This window comes from Psittacula echo (assembly GCF_963264785.1).
Source record: "Psittacula echo genome assembly, chromosome: 9".
Lineage (NCBI taxonomy): Eukaryota > Metazoa > Chordata > Aves > Psittaciformes > Psittacidae > Psittacula > Psittacula echo.
Window position 1 is genome coordinate 12856037 of NC_137745.1, and position 22723 is coordinate 12878759.

At 41.4% G+C, this 22723-nt stretch overlaps 1 protein-coding gene across 1 annotated transcript in view; it reads left to right on the forward strand.

The window, feature by feature from the left end:
* The window catches only part of ITPR1 (inositol 1,4,5-trisphosphate receptor type 1), a gene marked incomplete at its 5' end in the record, with an annotated part of 163685 nt that overhangs the window by 24516 nt on the left and 116446 nt on the right, over positions 1–22723 (forward strand). Inside the window, 8 exons of the mRNA XM_080625644.1 lie at positions 11743–11858; positions 15733–15819; positions 16746–16904; positions 18687–18785; positions 19210–19293; positions 19382–19528; positions 20872–20967; positions 22334–22378. Coding sequence (XP_080481770.1) covers positions 11743–11858; positions 15733–15819; positions 16746–16904; positions 18687–18785; positions 19210–19293; positions 19382–19528; positions 20872–20967; positions 22334–22378 — 833 coding nt within the window. The remainder of the gene's footprint in view (positions 1–11742; positions 11859–15732; positions 15820–16745; positions 16905–18686; positions 18786–19209; positions 19294–19381; positions 19529–20871; positions 20968–22333; positions 22379–22723) is intronic.

Genomic DNA, 22723 nt, shown 5'->3' on the forward strand with positions numbered 1-22723 from the left:
TGCCAGAGTGGAGCACCTGAGAGCATGGGACAGGAGAGCTCCTGCTTTGGCTGGGACAGCTGTTGTGATGGACGGACAAGAAGCCTTGAGGTCCATTGCTTGCATGTTCTTACTGTGGTGGCAGCATAGTGGGCTTGGTTTGGTTGCTCTTGTCTCAAGGATTTCAGGGAAGTAAGGCAGGCATTGTCATGTGAAATTACAGCATCTAAAAGCAAACCTCTTGGTTTGTTTGGCTTAATAGTCGGACAAGAAGTTAAAGAAATGAAACTGATGGTTTCCTTTACAAGTATGTTTTAACTCCTTTATTTATGGTATAAAGCTTTGGTGTTCCTGTCACAGGCTCTTAAAATTTGTTCTTCAGGAACATAATCAGTTTTAATAAACCAAGGAGTCCTGGAAGCTGCTATGTCCATTGGAAAATAGACAGCAAGTTAACACAGAGTGTGTATTTCAGCAAACCGCTTACACTTGGAACCTGTATGAAACCTCCCTTAGAGGTGGATGATAGTGCGTTCTACTAATTTTCTCTGGAAGACAATGGAGTAGTAGAGCAGGCTGAAATAAACTGAATGACATGTAATTTGAAAAAAGAAAGAGAAAAGGGAAAAAAAAACCCAACTCAGTTTTATTTGAAGCTGAAAAATGAACAGTATTTATTCTCTTTAGCAGCTCCACCATTGCGATGTCCTCATCCATTAGCACATTGGCAGCTTTGTACAGCAGGGTGAAACTGTGTGTCATTCTAGGGTCCATGGTGCATTCTGGGGGCTTGGGCTTTTGTTTTTGCACACTCACGGCACGCTTCAGTTGATGCCCCATCAGCATCTCTTTCCAGACATGGTGATTCCATTGCCTGTTTAGAATACACTAAAAAAACCCCAAATTCCAGTAAGAATGTGCTGTCAGCTCCTGCTGGCTGGGATAAATGCCTTCAGGCCTCTGCTGGCAGGCTCTGCTTCCGCTCATGGTCACTGAACATTTGTTCTTCCCATTTGCAATCCAGCCTAGTGAAGCTGGCTTATTCACATTTCTATTATCCAGCTGTCTGGCTTTTTTAATGCAGCATGGCTTTGCTGCTTTGGCTTCCAGCTCTCACTCGCCTTATTTGGTAAAGCAGCGCTCTTAAGCTGTTCCTGGAAGGGGCTGTTTTACTGGTTTAGGAACTATTTTCCACTTTCATTTTTGATCTCTGAAGCTATAGATTGTGTTTCAGCAGCAGCAGTGCTGGTGTAGCTTAACTCTTCAGTGTTATCAAACTGGAATGTTATGGTTTTTAGAGTTGCTTGAGGTGATTTATTCTCTGCTGTAAGACACTGGTATGCTGCCGCAGACAATTTGAGCAGGGGCAATATATGGCAGCACTTGTGTTTACAGTGTATATATACCTTTTCTACACAATCTACTTTTTAAAACACAACCAGAGTGTGATCTTCAGTGCTAAGACTATGTTATGGAGAACTCAGCCAAATTTTAATTAGCTGCATGATTTGTTGGCATCTTCTGTGCTCTGTTCCTGAGAAGGGAAGTGATGTACAGCAGTGGAGTCAACTTGGACAGATTGAGTAGCTTCATTTGATAGGCTTCAGCAAGAGCATCTCTGGTCCCCTGCCAAAATGAGGATGACTGTTTAAAGTAGAGAGAGGGAGAGGGCCTTAGTAAGTGAGGTTGAAAGACTCAAGCCAAGCCTAGGAACGGAAAGCAAGGAATAAAGCTTTTGGACTCAGAAAACAGATGCAGACATGGGTGTTTTACTCTGTGTGCCTAGGAGTGCGGCACAGTTCAGCAGCATGACTATGCTCTACTCGGCTCCAGGGTGGTGGTTCCTATAATTCAGGTCTAGGCTTTTTTGCACTTATCTTTGCTTTGCTAAGCTCTTCAAATAGTGCTGCTCATCTCTAGCTGATGTACTGAAGTCTGAACATCTGTGCGGCCACACAAGCCTTAGGGATGCTGTCTGTTACTGCCAGTGTAGAGCTGAATGTCTGCTGCCAGGCTGCTGCTAGCTGCGTTTTTCACAGCTCTCTGTCCACTGCCAGCTCCACAGAGGAAACCGTGACTTAGGAGTCACTCAGAATTACCTTGAAAATTGAAGAAACGGCCTGAAAAACAGCGTTGCAGTTCAGGGGGGTATGTGTCAAGGTTGCGCTTGGTTGACGGCATCCAGGGAGGAGGATGAGAACAAGCAGCAGTGCGGTAGGGGAAGGGTCTTGAAATTGTGGGAATAAGAGTTTGAATAGGAGTCGTTGATTCTGTGCTGTTACAAAAAGTGCAGTTGCTGCCTTGGAATATATAAAAAGAAGCATTGCCAAAAGACATTGTAATTAATTTTTTCCAATTTAACTTCCTGGCAGAGCTTCAAGGGAAGTATCTTGTTTAATACTGCACCTCGTGCTTCCAGAAAGATAGGAGCTAACTAGAGAAAATCCAGATGAGGGTAGTGGTAAGGAGCAAGACCTGGTTAGTCTTGCATCTTGGTAGCTGTGGGACAGGGGCAGAAGAGCCTACAAATATTGCAGGGGAAAGGAGAAGTTCTGTTCTGCATGCCCACCTGGAGAGGGAAAGAACTGTAAAAATAAATAGGTTAGATCTAGAAGGAGCAGAGTGCTGTAATAGATTACTTCAGGAGCTGCGTCAAGAATGGAGCAGGCATAATTTATTCTGCCTGTGGGAGGGAGGGATGAGCTAAGCGAGCTTTCTATGGGTCTGCCAGTCCTGGGAACCGTGCTATTGGCAATTTTACAGAAGGAAGTATGGCCAGAATTTGGGAAGATGACAGTGCAGAGGGAAAGAAACATATAAGCACTTTGGGCAAGAGTAAGAAAAGTGAAAGCACTGAATTCAGTTTTATTTCTTCAGTTCTTCCAGCCTAGACTTCAATAATATTATCAAATATTTATTTAACTTCCCCGTATCTTATTTTTTAGCAATATGGGTTTTCTTTAAGCCAAATATATTTATAAGTTGAAAGTTGAGTTACTTCATTGAACAGATGAAGAATTTGCCTTGTTTTGCATAATGCTGTGGTGGCTCATTTGTTAGCACATGCAAAATGTTCCTAAATAGAAACTACTTCTATTATGCTGTTCGGTTATGTCAGCTGTGTCTAATAGCACAACCCTGTTCTTTTCGTACTGCATTGACTCTTTCAGAGCGTGCTTGAAATCTGATCTTTCTTCTTCTTCCTGTGCTCCTAATGTCCAAGCAGTTCCCTGAGTAATTCCCCGCCTCCTGCCCCCACTTCCTGACCCATTTTGAGCAGGAACTTCACTCCGGAAAAACAGGAGCAAGTGAAGAAGCAAATGTGAAAATGGAATCCAGTTGAAATAAAATGAAATAGGGCCAGCAGATGAATACACTTGGGTTTACTGCTTGGGTAAAATTCTACCAGTGTAGGCTGCAAAGACCTGAAGATTTTGAGGAAGAATGTCATGGGCTTCCTGTTCTGAGACTTCGTGCCTTGCACTGAGATTTGTCATGGAAACTATGAAAAGGGAGAAGGGGGATGGCTTCCTGAGTTAAGAATACAGCTCTCAAGTGTGGGACTAAGGCTAAAGGCAGAACAGTTTACTTAAAAATGCAACTCTTACACATTATTAGTTTGCTGAATTCCCTTTATATAAAGTACAAACACTTCTCCTTGTAGTGTATAAATTTGATTTTCACTACTTGTGGGAGAGAGAAGGGGTTGGCCTTTGGACTCACCTCTTGGCAGTGTTTGCTTCTAGTCCAGGATTTCTTTTTGTTCTGGACCAAAGACAGAGAGAAGCTAAGACAGTAAAAACACTCATTAAAACCAATAGCTTCTGAGATCCTGGGTTAGCTCAAATTAGCGTGTGCAGTTGTTAACTCTTCTCTTGAAGTTGCTGGGTTTCCCCCACACACACTTCAATTTTCTTTTCTCCTCTCCATAATATTAAGAAGTTTTTCTCTGGCTTGGATTTGTCATCAGCCAGGAGCCATCATGGTTCTTACCAGTTTCCTCTGAGACAACTCTGTGTGTGATCTGTATTTGTGGATTGCTTGTAGCCTCATGTGCTGGCTGTCCAGGGACATGTTATCCATTATGGTGCCACTCGGTGACAGGGAGGCTGCTGGTTCTCTTGCGCTCTAACCTGACCCCCTAGATATCAAGTGGGATCTGTTTTAGTTAAATCCATCAGTGTTGTTAGTTTGTTTTCTCTTTCTACTTGTGTTGCTGTCCCTTCTGGCTTTGTGTTTTCACGAAGCATCTTCAGTCAGCATTGCTCGTAGCAGAGATTGAAAAATGCATCTGGTCTTTCCTGCAAATGTTTCCTTTTGGAACTGCCTGTATATCTGGTGTCTAAATATTTCTCTGTTTTCGAGTAGCAGTTTTCTTCTTGAAGAAGACCAAAGCGGTTACATGCAGAAATAAAACAAACATCGGTGTATTCTGAGCTCTTTGGTACCTAAGATGTTTACTTCGAGGTGCATTTCTTGTGTTAGTCTTTTGGTGGGGTTTTTGGGCACTTTGCTACTGTTGTGGCTTTAACGGCTATGGAGGGTGTTTGTTCGCGGTGTTGCAAGTTGTCTGTGCTTTTTGGCTCTTAACTTACCCTGAGATGTGGCCATGTGTCCAGAGCCTCATGAGATCATGCAGGTGAGGAGCTGTGTGTTTGTTCTTCCTTGTTGGAATAAAGTTGTCTCGCTCAGTTTTTGCTGAAGGACAGCCTTTTATCCTATGGTAAATTTAAATACATCTAAAATGCTGTGGTTATTATTGTAAAGTTACTAACAATGTGTTGTGAAGTCATGCTAATACTTTGTGTGTTCAAAAAGCTGTTGCTTTTTAATTAATATTGCATTAAAGAATACTTTTGATTTAGTAGGCATTGATATTCAGTGTTGGGCTCTCGGGTATATACTTCTTCCATTCTCTGAAATCACTGTTGCAGTGTTCTCCCTTTGTCTGGTTTAATACATCAGCTCTAAGTTAATAACAATTACATTCTTCCCTATGTTATAGCTCGAAAAAAGGAAGTAGTGATTTCCATCGGTAGAACTATGAACGTTGGTAGTACAGCGCAAGAGGGCGGTTACCCTCATGTCTTGCAGATACAAGTTGAGGGTGGTTATTTTAGCATAAAAATTAAAATATATTTAGATCATAAATCATGCAGGCTCTCCATTTAAGTGTTGGTTGCAAAGGTGATTTTCCTTCTTTATTCTGCTTTAAAAAGAAAAGCATTGAAAGCCTTTGAAACAGGCAAGATGCAGCAGCATGCAGACTTCACAGCAGCAGCAACCTCTAATATATTTGGTCATGCAATTAGTTCAGTGTTTGAATCCTGAATGATTGGGTTGCTTTGCAGTGGTGCCTGTGATTATGACAAGACCTTTGGGCTTGGAATACAAATGCATTTCACGCTTATGCTTGAGTTTTCCCCTCTTGTGATGTGGCAGAACTGTTGGCAACATGAGATTTGACTTCAGTCATCGTCTTCCACTGGGCTAAATATGTCCTGCTCAGGTCTGTTTTGTCTCTGGTTTTGCTGGAGCTGTGGATGCAGTGGGCTCCACCAGGACAGCAGGTCAGGTGTTCAGTGCACCCTGACAAAATACCTATTTTGAAATGAGTTGCTGTGTTCCCAGCAAAGCTTGTTCCCAGCAGATTGGAAATGAAAGGATGTCTTCTCGTCATAAAGACAGTAATTTCAGTAGGATCAAGTTCTTTTTTTCTCCCCCTTTATGGAAATGCAGGAATGATTAATAATCAACACATTTCTGTAGCTGCTTTTGTTCTATATTCTTTGAACCTCTTAGGCTGTCATCTATTAATTTTAAACCTCAGAAGGCACAAGTATAGAAATAGATGATGTAGTAATCCAGGAGCTTCTGAGGAGGTGAAACTTGCTTGTGATGGAATGTGTTTTCTATTATCTGTATGCCTCCTGCCTGAAAGTATTTCACTTAAATACAAAAGGGGTCTTGGTTTGCTTTTAAATAAATAATCTCTTCATCCTGTGGCGTGTTAAAATCCTTCAGAGTGTATTAGAGCTGCGCAGCTTTCATAACTACAAAGTCAAGAGCTTCTATTTGCAGTACTTCCATCATTGCTGGCTATGCAGCTACTTTGTCTTCTTCCCTGCTATTTCTTATATTTAAACTAAAACTTAAAAAATACTACCGTTATATTTATTCTACTGTGAGCAGGCTTTGGCCTTGGAAATACCGGGTATCCAAGTATAGAAAAGTCTGAAGAGAAACTGCTACATTTCAACGGGGAATTGCAAATTTTATTTTAATTTTAGTATTGCCGTGCAAAAAGGAGTTTGGTTTGGGTGGTTTTTCAAGTAATGAAGAAACAGCTGTGTTGGTGTGAAATATTCAGTGGGGCTTGTGATTTCTTTCAAGATCTTGAACTTGGTAGATTTCCCTCATCTGAAAGTTCTCTGAAATGGATTTTTGAGAGAGGGCGAATAATTCTTCTTGACTCTTACCTTTCTCCAGTTGGCATCCTGCAAAGTCGGGGTTTGTCTCTAACAAATTGCATGGCGACCCACTTTTCTTGTTGCCAACAAAGTATCTGATGCTTGCTGTAACTGCAGAAAAGTTGGTGAAAACTTTCTACTAAATACTTAAAATTGCCAGGGGAGATTTGGAAAAAATGAGTGGTGTATTACACAACCAGCCTGGCTGAAGCTAAAAGCACTTCCAGATCGTTGGGAAACAAGCACGGTAGAGAGTAGCAGAGGGAGAAGAACTGTGTGCTGCAGCTGATCTCTGAAAGTAGCAAAGATGGGAAGTTTTAATAGTAGCTAGTGTCCAACTCTCACCCAGCAAAGGCACCACTGATATATTTGGATATTGCCAGTGTGGGTTTAGCAGCTTTCTGAGCTGTCTTCATGTACCAAGGGTAGAATTGACATAGAATCATAGAATAGTTAGGGTTGGAAAGGACCTTAAGATCATCCAGTTCCAACCCCCCTGCCATGGGCAGGGACACCTCACACTAAACCATGTCACCCAAGGCCTCATCCAACCTGGCCTTGAACACTGCCAAAGATGGAGCACTCACAACCTCCCTGGGCAACCCATTCCAGTGCCTCACCACCCTCTCAGTAAAGAATTTCCTCCTTATATCCAATCTAAACTTCCCCTGTTTTAAGTTTTACCCCGTTACCCTTTGTCCTACCACTACAGTCCCTGATGAAGAGTCCCTCCCCAGCGTCCTTGTAGGCCCCCTTCAGATACTGGAAGGCTGCTATGAGGTCTCCACGCAGCCTTCTCTTCTCCAGGCTGAACAGCCCCAACTTGCTCAGCCTGTCTCCATACGGGAGGTGCTCCAGCCCCCTGATCATCCTCGTGACCCTCCTCTGGACAGTTCCATGTCCTTTTTATGTTGAGGACACCAGAACTGCACACAATGCTCCAAGTGAGGTCTCACAAGAGCAGAGTAGAGGGGCAGGATCACCTCCTTTGACCTGCTGGTCACGATCCTCTTGATGCAGCCCAGGATATGGTTGATGTCCTGAGTTTCCAGGGGGAAACTGAAGACAAGACTCTAGGCAACTTGGTGTGAAAAAAGGTGACTGGATCTTGGGTGGGCTCTTATATACTGTACTTGCTTCTCCAAATCGTTCTTGCCTCTCTGAAGTTAGTGGTTATTAGCTCCATTGGATAAGTCTTGCATTATATTTTATAATAGCTTCACTAATACTCTACTTAAATGGTATTTAAATTCCCATGCAACTTAAAATAAAAATATCAGTCTGGTCAGATGTTTCATTTTACTGTAAGAGCAAATATTGTGCATATATAATTGAATTGAGCCCAGTAGGAAGAATGAGACTGGGTTAGCCAGCGAGCCGGTGGTCATGGGGCAGTGCTGCAGGGAGCTTGCCTAACTGATGGTATGTGAAATAGTGATGGGCCATTTCCTGGATCAGGTCCTGCAGCCATGAGCCCAGATGCTGTTACCCCTTTTATAGGGATTGACCATGTGATGATTTTCACTTCCCTAGCAGCAGCTCACTTACCCCATGCAATGCACTTCATCTTCACTACAGGATGGAGATAAGAAGTACTGTGGAGGCTCCTGGTAGGCTGAAAGTTTTGCATTAGGGGATGCTTTTCCAGCCTGATGTTTTATAAGTGTTGCTGTTTTGGCTGATTTTCTTTTTTTGCCAGGTACTTTTGCCAGGCGTGTTTTAAACGAAAGGTCTGCATTCCTAAAAAGTGATTGGCAAAATACAGTGGTGGTGAAGGGAAAAAATCTCAGCCTTTGAGAAATTCTGGTTCTTGTACTTTAGGAGCGTAAAGGATGATGATGAATGCGGATGAGGAAGTTGGGAAACCTTGGGAGATGAGGATTGTCTGAGCAAGACATAATTCCCCCCCAAGTATGAGGCGGAGACCTGTACATTGCTGTCATGGAAGGAAAAGAGAAGGGGTGGATTAATCAGTTGTTGGGGACTGAATAAATTAATTGAGATGGAAGTAGAGAATCTAACTGGTTGGGCTGGGACTGGCAGGAAAGGTCAGATGTTTGGAAACAATGGGTAGGAAAGGAGCAAGGTCTAGTATAAGAGAAGGGAATGGAAAAGGAAGAAGAGAAAATGAAAAGCATGGGGTAGAAGGCCTTGCAGTTGGAGTAATGTAGCTGGCAAGTTTTTCTCTTCATTGAACCCCAGAATACTACAGGACATGGAATTTTCTAGTGTTTCCAGTACCCTTGATTTTGGCTATTCCTCTGTGATGCTGGTACATGCAGAAGATAACCACACATTATTGGCAGTATTTTTGTGAGCAGAGGCCCATGTGGGGATCTGAATGTCCAAACAGAGAGAGGGTTAGTGTATCACATGGTGCAATTACAGTCTTACTCAGTCCACTTTATTAGCTGCAAAGCAATTGCTGATGAAAGAACAGGATTTAGCTTGGAAGCATTGAAATACACATTTAATACATGTGCATATAGCGATCATTCATCGTCCACGTGCTTGATGGGGTAGTATACAGTTAAGCGATCAGGTTTTCCTGCATGACCTTTGTTCAGTGCTCAGGCCTGATGATGTGTCATCATTTCATCAGCAGTTATGTAGTACTTTATTTTTACACCTTTTCAGTGTGCAGTTCTGCTATTTTTCACTGTGTATCATAAAGATCTGACAAGAAAATGCATTCCTGTATAGAGTTTGAATGTTAACAATGATAAGATGTAAGATGTAATTAATTTGCAGTAATAAATTTTCGTCACCTTTCCTGTGTGGCTAAAGCTGCTTGAATCCGTGATCAGAGCAGATAACTGATTGTTTTGGCTGCTTTGGCTTCATTTTGGATCTGTTAGAAATAAGACCTCACTTTGATAAGCATAGTGTCTGACAAGTAGCTGGTTTATCTTGCACAATCATCGCTACTGTGGGTTGTAGATTGCTGACCGTGATGGTGCTCACCCAGCACAGCCTTGCATGTTGGTTTTGATAAACATATAAGCCCATGGAATCTGCAGATATGCAAGTCTTCTGTCCATGGAAGTTCACATAGCTTGACCTGTGCTGACATAACATTCAGTACTGGCCAGCTTCTTGTGGTCATATGGAGGTGAAGTTTAACTCCTCAACCACTTAAGAAATAGATTTCATAGAACAAATACTAGGGGGGAGAAATATGCTGGGTGCTTTTCATTGTTTGCTTTAGATCTGTAGCTTTGTAACTAGGCAGAAAATCTAAGAAAAACGTGGTGTTTTGCTTTCTTGGGTTGAACAAGGTCAAACACTTGTAGGCCTCTCCCTTGTGCTAAGGGAAGAGAGGGGGTTGCTTGCAGTTAACAATTCAGAAGTTAAACTGAACATGACAACTTTCTTGACTGAGAAGGACGGAAAAAAGTACACTTGCGCTGTGACTAAATCTAGCATACGATTAATTCTTCTATGCAGTTCTGTGTGTTAATTGCTGTCATTGTGTGAACTGATGGTTTAAGCAAAAATAGAATATTTTATAACTGGTGTGTTGCTTACAATGCATAGTCTTAGCTTAAAGTGCCAGCCTGCAGTGGCTTTTTGAATCTATTCTGCTGTCAATCTCTGTGAATCATCTTTATGTAAATGAAAAATACGTTGAAGAGAGCAAACGTGGAAAGTGTGGTTTGCACTTCGTTTTCCACTTCTTGTTTGTTCAGAAGCTGTGAGCTGGTAGTGTCAAAGTGGAGAGGAGTGTTTCTGGATAGATGCGATTAAATCTCCTTTCACATACCCTCAGCTCTTTCTTTTCTTCCACGGTTTGTGTCACTGTTAAAGGTCCCCAGTGTAATACCCAGCTCCTGCTGGTGTACTGGGCCACCACGTAAGCAGGCTGCAGGAATCGCTGTGGTGGTCTGGGACAAGTTGATCAGCCCATTTGGCAGTCGATGGCTCACTGAGATGGATCTGCCACTACTGCTTTGCCCTGTTAGAAGGGGATTTAGTTTTGAAGACAGACCTTTGCCCTTCTGTGCAAGGCATTTGATGTCTGGTAGTGCTAACAGTTCTTCAAAAGTAGATTAGGCAGGCTGAGGGACATCAAATGGATCTTTTCCTTGGGGAAGAGTGAAGGTGTCAGTCTCAAATGGCATCCCAAGGTAAAATTATCAAGGTCTGACTCTAGTGGGGCAACTTTAGCACCCCTTCAACAACTTTAACACTGGCAGAGCTGAAATGACTTGTCTTCAGTGTGGGGCTTTTCCCTTTTTAGTTGACATGCATCATGTGTGCCTATAAAGAGCTGTCCTTTTCAGACAGGGAAGATAAAACCCCCAGATAGGTCTCTCCTCAGTTTGCTGCTTCCCTAAGTGCAGCGCTTGCCTACAAGAATACACCAGGAGCCTTGAGAAATACCACGTGAATTAGAAGCCTGCAGCCTTGCATCCCTGCCATTGCCAGAGAGGCGCTGGGAACAGCCTTCTGGCTTTTGGCACTTTGTTTAAACTTCTATGCTGCTACTTTAGGCACTGCCTTTGAATAGCTTAATTTATTTTTTTGCGTGTTCAGTTGCTTAGCAACAAAGAGGAGGAAAAACAGTAAAGGCAGCTAATTTGGGTTTATTACTGATAAGTTAGAATCTCTTGAATACAAAAAAAAGTATTTTTAATAGGACTAATGAGTTGTAATTCCTGCTTTTGCCAGGCTGGATGTTGTATAAACTCTGTCGATGGAATGGGTAAAGAACCTGACACCCTGAGGGGTTTTCTGGTACCTCGAGCGATGCTTTGAATGTCTGAGATTGTGGGTGCTATTATTTGGGGTGTTCTATGCCGCTGTCACTTTATTGAGTTTCTCCAGTTATTTGTGCCTAATTTTTTCCCTAGCAATAGGAGGATTTAATTGAAAAGCTCAACAAACAACAAAAAAACCCCAAAGCACCCCCTACCCCCCCAAACAGGAGTTGTGTGCAGTAATGTGCCTGCTAAAATACAGAAACTAAAAGTTGAAAGTGTGCAGAACAAATGTGTTTTCCTGGGAAGGCATTGGAACGTTGTGACCATTTTAGTACTGTACTGGTTTTGACTGGGACAAATTATAAATTTTCTTGTCTTGCATCAGATGTTTGGCAACAACAGTTAATTTTTATCATTCATGGGACAACATTCCTGTTGCTCAAAAAAGCATTTGTCTGATTAAGAGCTTTTTGGAATTTGTTTATAAAGCTTTCCTTGCTGCTGGTTCCTTGGACAATGTTAGCAGCACAAATCCAGATAATTACAAATGTTTGAAGCAATCTTTCTGTTTATTTCATCTGTTTTTATAGATTGCCTGTTCAAACTATGTCCCATGAACCGGTACTCCGCTCAAAAGCAGTTCTGGAAAGCAGCAAAGCCAGGAGCTAACAGCACCACAGATGCCGTGCTACTCAACAAACTCCATGTAAGTGTTTGTGTTTAGGCTCCTTTTGATCATCAACACTCTCACCCATACTGCTTTAAATATGTATTTCCAATCAACTTGATGCAGTTAAGCAGGTATATAGAGAAGGTATATAGAAATCCATACGCAGGACTCCTTTTGAAACATTCACTGAGATCCAACTTTGATTTATGACAACATGCTGTTCAAGGTCTGTGTTTCCCAGTACCGGTATTTACGATACTGGGTTAAAGTTGTGGTAACTGTTTAAGCTTTTGTCATTAACCTGTGCTAATTGTAGTAGTGCTCTATGTGAGCATTTTGGGTGGTAACAGCATAAAAATAGGACCCTGCAAACAGTTATACGGAGTAGAAGATTCTGAAGCATTCCATCTTGACATCTTAACTCATGGGAGTTAGCTGGGCTGGTAGATACCATCTGAGCTACCAGTCTGATAACTCTATAGGGATTCCACAAACAAACATAGCTGCTGTTAATACATGTAAAGGTTGATGGGTAATTATGAGTAATTATAAGGCCAGACAGCCTCTCCTTCCTTATTAGCTTGCAGTATTTAATATTTTCTGTGTAAAATGTTGACATTCAGCAGTTGAAAACCCAGTAAAGCAGTTGATTGCTGTTTTTAGAATTCCTATATAAAAAAAAAGCCAGCTTAACTTAAATACCATCTGTTGAATTTAGAGTTAAATAAACTCCATGTTTATGTTAAAATTACATAGCTAGAATACTTCATGTCAAAATTACAATTCTAAATATTTTTAGTTTCTTTAAGCCTATATTAAGCTCATTGTAGACTGAAATATGAAATGGCCCTGTAGGAGAGTGTCATTTGCTGATTGCCATATGGCTGCCTTGCTCCTGCATTTCACAAAGGCTGACTGTTTGACTCATTTTGCTGCTGAAAACATAATTTTATAACCTAGAAGTATTAATTTAGCAAGGAGAAAGCTATTTTGGTACTGGCTGTAGCACAAAAGTCCCTCACTTGAGCCGCATTTCTTCTGCCTTGTTAATGATGATAAGAGAAGCAGACCATGCCAGCAAGCTTTAAGGAACAGGGAATTCTGGGCTTGGTTTTTCTGGTGTATAAGGGAAGAGGAGAGTTTACGACCATGGGTTTTGTGTGAGTTAATGGATTTTAAGAGAAAGTATGGTCAAAATACTACATCACGTAGAAGAAAAGTACTTTGTGATTGCCCTGCATTTGAATGTAATTTAAAGTTGTTTCCTCTTTTCTCAGTACATGCCAGTTCAGGTATTTGGGTTCCTATTCATCTGACACTTTACCGTGTGGTGCTGGGATCCATATGGAAATACAGGATGTGATTTTTCCAGTGTTTAGCCCCAGCCAAGTGAAGTTTGTACAGAAATGTGCCACCATGTGTGAACTGCTTGCTGGATTTGGTGAAAGGATTTTACAATGTTATTGGAGATTATGTAATCTGCATCACTTTGGCATAAGGGCTCATCCTTTCTATATCATGTGCCAAATCAGGCCTTCAGTGACCTGAGGCTCATGCACAGCTTTAAACTAATTTGGTCCCATGTATATCACTCATGTATCAGAACTTCTTTTTCTGCCAGTCATATGGGTACGTGTGTCATGCTGTCATTTGTCAGACATGCAATATACTGAAACCCCCTGTGTTTTGTTTGATGTGTGTTGGGGGAGGGTGTGCCCTGAAATGTGTGTACATTTGTTATATCTGCCCGTGATCAGAAGTCTTTATCAGTGCATGCGGCTCCTAACAAAATTGCTGATGCAACATGTATTCATCATCACTTGCCTTTTTTGGCTTCTGTTTGTCTGCTGGTTGAATTTATTGTCTGCTGTGGAGCGCTTGATGCTGAGGTCAGGTTATTTTAAGTTAATGCCATTTAAGGGATTTAAAATGTGGGACACTTGTCTTTCTTTGGTATCAAGAATCGGTGCTGGTTGAGAAGCTGACATCTAGTGGCCAGAGAAAATGATTCTGTCTTGAACGATTGTCAGTTTTGGTGTGTGCTTCTGAAATGCTTCCAAAGTCTTAATCATATTTTTGCAGAGTGCCCTATTTTCTTTGTTCAAAATAAATGTGGCACCCAGTCCAGTGCAGGCAGAGAAGTCTGTGCTTGCTGTTGAAAGGGGCCCTAGTGTCTTGAAGAAATCCTTTCTTGACAGAATACTTTGAAATCAAGCAAAAGAAGAGTTGTATTTCAGTAATAAAATCATGTGGCATTGTGTTTCTGAACGTATTTTGAAATGTGAATGAGCAGCTGTATTCCAGGTTCTCTCAGAGTCAGAGCCAACTGGCGTACCTAGCACAACTTCCAAAAATAGCATGTTTTACGTAAGCTGAAGATGATGAAATTTTGTAACATTATACAGATGCTCTTCCTTTGCAGTAGCTGAACTTTTTCCTGTGTTACTGTTACTTTATCTTACTACAGTTAGGAGCTGTGGGCACTTTTACTCTTCAACAGAAAAATGGACCTACTTTTGTCCTTGAGATCTGAGAACCAAACCATAAACCCTGATGCTTAGACTCCTATAAAGTCTAGTTTTACATTACTCTCTACCACCAGATACCAGTGAAAGAAAATACAGTTTTACTTATTTTTCATTAAAAAAGTAATTTTTCATGTAAAGTAGGGGAGAGTTTCTTCACAAAATGAAATAGTTTACAAACAGCCTGGGCAAAATAGCTCACTTGTAAAAACAAAGCGAAGTGCAAGACGCTAGTTAGAAATTAAGTTATTAAATAGAACAATGTATCCCTATGATTATTAAATTTTGCAAGGGCTTTCCCTTTTCTTACTGTATTGGTGTCATACAGAAATGCTCATCTGCATCTTCATAGCCAGTGTCTAGTAGCACAGGGTATCCTTTAGCCTCATTAAGTACAAACTATGTGGTGCTGGAGGTTGGGAACTCACGTGCTCAGAGCTGCAGTGGGCATTTGTAAATGTCTTATAAATAATCCTGCTGCATGGTGAATATGATTAGAGTTGCCATAAAAAGACAGGCTGGAGAAGAGTTGGGGCCTGTGTTGGCAAAGTAAAATAAAGAGCTAAAGTTGAGGTCCTTTCCTTTCAATTTGTGCAGAAGTCAGTAGTAAGGCATATGAACTTCCTGGCTTGAGTTGTTACCCATCCCTTTTCACCTCTCCCATATATGTGGTATTGTCTTCTCGTGGCTTGTTTTCTATCTTGTCCGAGAGGACAGAGAGCTACTGGAATGTGTCCAGAGAAGGGCAATGGAGCTGGTGAAGGATCTGGGGCACAAATCTGAAGAGGAGCAGCTGAGAAAAGTGGGGCTGTTCAGCCTGGAGAAAAAGAGGCTCAGGGGGGAACCTTAGCGCTCTCTACAACTACCTGAAAGGGGGATGGAGCAAGGTGGGGATTGGTCTCTTCTCCCAAGTAACAAATGAAAGGACAAGAGGAAATGTCCTCAAGTGGTGCCAGGGGACATTTAGATTTGGTATTAGGAAAAATGTCTTTACTGAGAAGGTCATCAAGCATTGGAACAGGCTGCCTAGTGAAGTGGTGGAGTCACCATCCCTGGAGGTATTTAAAGATGTGTAGATGTGGCAGTCAAGGACATGGCTTAGTGGTGAACTTGGCCATGCTGGGTTAAGAGTTGGGCTCAATGATCTTAAAGGTCTTTTCCAACCTAAACAATTCCATGCAGTTATGGGTTGCTTAAATGGTGTTTGTCTGTCTTCCTGAACAACTGAAAAAGGGAATTGGAAATTATGTTGTTGAAAGAAGGAGATCGCAGTGTTTCACATGCTCACTGTTTCTCCAGTTCTTTGAAATACTCTTAACCTTGGGTCTTTGGCCATTTTTTTTTACAAAACAGCCAGCAATTGAATTATTCTTCTTTAATTTCAGCATGCGGCAGATTTGGAAAAGAAACAGAATGAAACCGAAAACAGAAAGCTGTTGGGAACAGTCATCCAGTATGGCAATGTTATCCAGGTAGGCTGTGAACATCTTTGCAAGCCGTGTAGGATTTTGATCAAACTCCTCTGCTCAATGTGACTTCAGATTTCTAGATTTCATGGACAAGAGTCTAGTTTTGCAAGGTACTAACAGTGTGCTGAAGTGGGATCCTGTGAAGCAGAACTTTACAGGAGTACTTATAAGTACATTTAATGATGAAAGATATGTAATATAATAATAATATCCTTTTTTGATTGGGCTACCAACATCGATACTATCAAAAGCAGTGATAAGTTTTTGCCTATATTTTCCCATAACTCCCATATGTTCTGTGAGTATTTATCATAGTCAGAAGGCATCAAAAAGTGATTTTCTATACAAAAGTACTTGTCCGCTAAATTTACTGGCAACTTAAGAACAGCTGGTTGGAGCTGGGTAGGTTGGGAGCTGGGATGTGACCTGTTGCAGTATACATACCCATGCTGATGGTGTGCAGTCTACGAGGTGATACACATCTGATGGTAGAAGAATGTGATGCCTGGGGGAGAGTCTTCAAAGAAGCAGTCACCTTGTCTGTGAAATGAGACAGAGCAAAGCAAGATAAGGGCAGCTTTACTTCCCACCACCCCCTTTGTACCAGGGAATGTCACTTAGTCCCCAGCATTTTACAACTTTTGATTCTGGGATTTTGAGCAGGCTGTCATAAAGTGACGAGGGCATTTCTAAGTGTTTGTCACTTGCTGCAGAAGGGACAGTTGGATTAGCTGAAGGTGTTTTGTGCTGCAGGACTGTATACTACTGAAAGAAGTGTAAGTGAAATTGTGCCAGAATTCATAAGTATTTTTATATAATCTAGTCTTTATTTTAATTCCTGTGTAGTTTTCTCATTATCTTTTGCTCTCTACTAATTGAGGGGAGGAAAAATGAGCATTCTTAGAACTGAACTCTAATTCTTATTCTAGCTGCTTCACTTAAAAAGTAACAAATACTTAACAGTAAATAAGAGGCTTCCAGCTCTGCTAGAGAAGAATGCTATGAGGGTGACCTTGGATGAAGCTGGAAATGAAGGTTCCTGGTTCTACATACAGCCCTTCTACAAACTGCGTTCCATTGGAGACAGTGTAAGTGTGGAGGGGAATATCTTCACATACTGCTTTGTGCACAGCTTGGCAAAGCTCATTTCAGGAGGCCTGTCTTGCAATTAATGAAATGCACAGAGCTACTGCACGGTGATGCAGGAACAACCTTTTTCCTGTGCTCTCATGAGGGGGAGGAAGATTGCTATGGTAACTTGTATTTTGGAAACGTGGAATGATTTAACGTTGGAGGGAGTAAGGGACCTAATTATGCTGTCCTTTCACAATTCCTGTCCAGTGCAAAATGGTAGGAAATGTTGAGTTCCTTCAGTAGATTTGGAACAAATAGTTGGCATCTTGGATTTTAGTGTTCTCAGTCTGGAATCAAAATACATCATCATTTTGTATATGAGGAATGAAGTAATAATGAGGTTAAATGGTCCTGTTCGTGGGAAACATGTAAAATAGTCGGTTCCAAATTAAATGCATTACCATTTTAATCTTTTATCCCCATTTTACAAAATCTGAGTCACTTGGGTATACTATTTACCTAAAGCCAAGAGGTAATAAGCCTCTGTGTGCCCTATAGTCCAGGTATATATTTGACACCTAGGCATAGCAGACTTCATCAAGCAGGAATAATTTATCCTGTAGACTAGCCCCGTATAGAATCACAGAATCATAGAATAGTTAGGGTTGGAAAGGACGTTGAGATCATCAAGTTCCAACTCCCCCTGCCGTGGGCAGGGGCACCTCACACTAAACCATGTCACCCAAGGCTTTGTCTAACCTGGCCTTGAATATTGCCAAGGATGGAGCATTCACAACTTCCCTGAGCAACCCATTCCAGTGCCTCACCACCCTTACTGTAAAGAACTTCCTCCTTATGTCCAGTCTAAACTTCCCCTGTTTAAGTTTAACCCATTACCCCATGTCCTATCACTACAGTCCCTAACGAAGAGTCCCTCCCCAGCATCCCTACAGCCCCCCTTCAGATACTGGAAGGCTGCTATGAGGTTTCCATGCAGCCTTCTCTTCTCCAGGCTGAACAGCCCCAACTTTCTCAGCCTGTCTTCATACAGGAGGTGCTCCATTCCCCTGATCATCCTCGTGGCCCTCCTCTGGACTTGTTCCAACAGTTCCATGTCTTTTTTATGTGGAGGACACCAGAACTGCACACAGTGCTCCAAGTGAGATCTTAATGTTTTGATGTGACTCTTCTTTTTCTACAGACACATTCACACACATGGTGAAGCCAAAGCGCGGGGTAGTGCAGTCTTAGTGGCCCTAAGTGCTTTTCAATTGTGCCAGTTCTCAGACACATTATTACTAAGAATAGTCCTTTTCAATACAGAAAAGGCTTTTTGATTTTAGACTTTGTCCTAGAAGAAGGAAAGAACAGGATCTTTACTGTCCAGAATAAAATGCATTTGTCTTGCCAGCCTGAACAATAATCTGACTTTACAGATGAAAGTGCTTCTTGGAGGAGGAGGAGTTTTGGCTGACCTTTTCTATAGGAATTCTTTATTAAATGTTAACTAATGAAACAAGTTCATGGAAAGCAGCACATAGGTTAGTTACCAGAATTGCAGTCTGTGTTTCTTCTGAGAGTCTCCGAGTTCAATAGTATGGGGTTTTTTTCTGTCTGAATGACTGAGTATAGTGAGCTAAATTCTGAAGCAAACAGAATCCTGGTTTTCATACTCGAGACTGGCATCTCTCCAGACTGCAAGAAGGTGATTTCCTGCCATCCCTCCCATTAAAAAAGGAAAGAAAAAGTGCTTTCTCAGGGTGCAGATTTCTGTCTAATGCTGCACTTATCTACAGGTTGTCATTGGAGACAAAGTAGTCCTGAATCCTGTGAACGCCGGCCAGCCTCTCCACGCCAGTAGTCATCAGCTTGTCGACAATCCAGGGTGCAATGAGGTAAGAGCAGGTTGACACAGCTGGAGCAGCTGCACAAACCTCTGTATGTTTCAGCTAAGCTGCTTGGATTTGTGTTGTACAAATCAGCAAGTTGGTCTGTACCTGTGGCATTGTTTAGGAATCTTGTTGATCAGCAGCTTAATAGAGCTAGCAGACTTCTCTCATATCTGTTGTGTGTTGGACAGAGGCTTGAGTTTGATTTACTTTGCTTGACTAGCTAAGATTTTCCTTCAAAATCAAAAGCTGTGGCTCAGTGATGTGTAGCAAGTGACTTCCTAACAAGTCAACTCTGTAGTTACTTGTTCTGGAGTAAATACAGAAAGGACTTTTCCTCTCGGGTAATGCAACAGGCAGTAGTAGTTTGTGGCAGTATCTTGTCCTAATCCTGAGACAGTGGGCATAATGGTTTTGGTTCTCATTTTAGGTCAACTCTGTGAACTGCAATACAAGCTGGAAAATAGTCCTCTTCATGAAATGGAGTGATAACAAAGATGATATTCTCAAAGGGGTAAGACTCAAAACTCTAGTTACTTGTAACTTGTTTGCTGATGTACTGAGGTACATCTGTATTGCTGATGCTGTCTGATCTTTGACAGGGTGATGTGGTGAGACTGTTTCATGCAGAACAGGAGAAGTTCCTGACTTGTGATGAGCATAGGAAGAAGCAGCATGTCTTCCTGAGAACGACAGGGAGGCAGTCAGCCACATCTGCAACCAGTTCAAAAGCCCTGTGGGAGGTAGAGGTAAGAATTGTAACCCAAGCTGTAGGTGGCTTTGTAGGAACAATGACTCTTTCTGTTTAAAAACAGTGTACCTAGATTTCTTTTCCTTTTTTTTAAGATAAAAGTCTTCCTGGTGTTAGAAGTTCAATCTTGAAATGCCTTTGCTTACTATGCGTTCTGTGCAAAATCAAAATGGTGTTCTGATCTCTGGTGATGCAGCAGATGGCTCTCAAATTCAGGTTCCCGACAATTCAGAAAAAGGAGACAAAGAAATATCTGTGAAGTTATTTTCTTACCAGTCACTAAAGTGTAATAGCAGCTAATAATTTCCACTGTCCTGCTGAGTGTACCGAACACGCTATTTTTGGTTTGAATAATGTGATTATGCATATCCTCATTTGATAGGAGATTGCAAGGCTTTGCTAGTCCCTATGTGTTGCTCGTCTGAATTATCTTTTTTCTTGACTTTTAAATAGTGACCTTGGACATCACTGGCTCTTTAAAATAGCCTCAATCTATTGGTGTTACAAGAGTTTTATAATTTTAAGTGCTGACCATGCAAACTGCATGTGAGAATCGTAAAATTAATTGGAATGGTGGGATAGATGTTTTTCATGTTCTTTTTCTAGAAGTGTCTGCTTTGATACACAGCTTCTCCCATATTTGAATGTAAAGCCTAGCTACAGTTTTCATTACTTTGACAAGTCAGAACACACCAGTAGCTTCTGTGGTTACTGTCCACATTTACCACTGGGTATCCACTGGTCCTCCATTTACCAGTTATGCACTTACCTGGTTGTACATGCGAGGCAGAAGTAAGATAATCCTTTCCCAACTCAGCTGTGCTGAGTTTTCCCTAAGGAAAGGAGTGCAGCCATAAAGCAGCTGATACGAATCATCTGATGTTGAAGGTATCTGTTGATAATGGAGAGCTTAGAGAGTAAATACAAATACCTTCGTATTCTTTTGTACAGCAACGTTGCATTTGAAATGTTTCCAGGTGTCTTCCTTCATCTACTTCAAGAAGGTGAAAGTAAAAAATTAGTTATACCAAAAAGGTAAAGGAGTTGTTACATTTCTTTAGGAAGCTTGTTTCAAGACGCATGCACATCTAGAGCACCTCCTGTAATTACTTCTCTGCCAACTTGCACCATAATCTTCGTGTTGTCCCTCATAACTTGTTGAACTCAACTAATTGTAGCCAGCCCAAAGTATTTACTGTGTGTTGTTCACATACGAAAGGTTGTTTCATCTTTTCTGGAGCTCCTTGTTTCCTCTTACCTGTACATGAAATACTGTAAATGCTGTGTTTGAAGGGGAGGTCACTGACTTACAATATAAATGGGGTTTCCTTTTTCTTGTAGGTCGTACAGCATGATCCCTGTCGTGGTGGTGCGGGGTACTGGAATAGCCTTTTCAGGTTCAAACACCTTGCTACTGGACACTACCTGGCAGCAGAGGTAGGTATTGGGGCTTGCTCAGGAGCTCTGCCTTTCCTTCCACAGTATTTTCTTCCTTTTGCACCTTCTGAAAATCTTTTATTTCCTGCCCTAAAAATAGACCCAGGGGAGGGGAGGAGAGAGGTGTTTGGGTCCTTAGTATTAACACAAAATTAGAAGGCTAAACATAGTGAGCAAGACGAAAAAGATGTGACAGAATATCGTGATGCAGGAGTAGTCTTGAGCTTATTTCACTTTTTAAATGAATTCGAGAGGCAGTAACTCTTCTTCTGCACAGAATAGACTCTAAATGGTATTCTGTCATGTGGGCAGTGGAATCAAGATGTATCTGTTAATAGATGAATAAATTGTAAACGGCTGAGAGCCTTTGGGGGAAAATGAATTAAACTATTGTTAGTTTCCCTTGAATCACTGATTTCTGAGCTGAACTGAGTGTAAAATGAAATGTAGTTAGACTTCAGATCAGTCTTGTAAGAACTGTAAATAATGCTTAGCTGTCCAAACACAAAAAAAGTAAGCCTGTCTCTCTCCATGGTGAACATCTTTCCCTCATTGAAATAAGATTTAAAGACACTTTATTTTAAATAAATAAACAAGGCTAAGGGTTGTAATTTTTGTGAGTTTTGCTGCTTAACACTTGTAAATGTTTATTAAAACTACTTCCCTTTACTTCAAAGCATGGATAAATCAACATGCCAATACATAAGCCTCTCTAAGTAAAAGCTGTCCTGAATGAAAGAGTGTGTAGCAGGGTAGAAGGGCTGTCTCAGTCCATGCTATTGACCTGAGAGCTTGAGTGGGAAAAGTCCAGATTAAATATCCATCCTATATTATAAGCAGATTGGAAAAACAGTGTTTAGTCACATGCTCGCTGACAAATCCTTTTCAGTAGAGAGGGATCCAGTACAGAGCTTTTCCAGTAAATCCTGAGTTTGCTAATTGGCCAAACCAAAATCATGGTCTTACGTCATACAAAAATATACCATAGGAGATTGCTCACCTGATCCGTGGTTAGAATAGTTTGTTCAAAAAGATTTCTACCAAGAAATTTCTAGCTGGAATTTTCACTTGGGAATTTTAAAACCACTCTGAATCTTGGTAACTCTCTACCCCTTTTGCTCCTTTAGTGGTTATCCTGAACAAGATAAATCTCTCTGCATGTTTGCAGATTACTGAACTGTTTATTTTATGGGCAGACAGCTGCCTGGTAAGGAATGAATTGGTTTGCACAGTGTATTTTCTGCATGCCTGTAGTGCTATAGCAGTAGAGTGCATTTCTTACACAATAAGTTTAGTGCGCGCTGAGGTTGTTTCCCGCTTCCAGCTCTGTTAGAGTTTTGACGTGCCTGTGATTCTGTTTCATCAGGTAAACCCTGACTATGAGGAAGATGACCTGGAGTGTCAATCCTCAGTAAGTATAGGCAAGAGTATGATCTTGCCCCTGATTGAGGAGGGCTTGACACAGGCCCAGGTATTTACCTGGCCAGTGCATAGATGGTCCAGGCTTTGTTTCTAGTGAAGAAACTGAAAGAATGAGAATGGTCCTGAAGGCTTTTAAGGCCTGTCCAGAGGAGTGGATATTGAAAACTGGGTTAGGCTTTAGTGAAGAGCAAAGCACTTGGAACTGAATTGCTATGTTACCTGGACCCCCTCACCTCCCCCCTTTGTAGCATCTCTTCTTCTGTCTTCCTGTTTCTTAAAACTTTGTTTACTTGAAGCACTCTCTTGAATAGGTCTGAAAAGCAAGCTGCTCTAG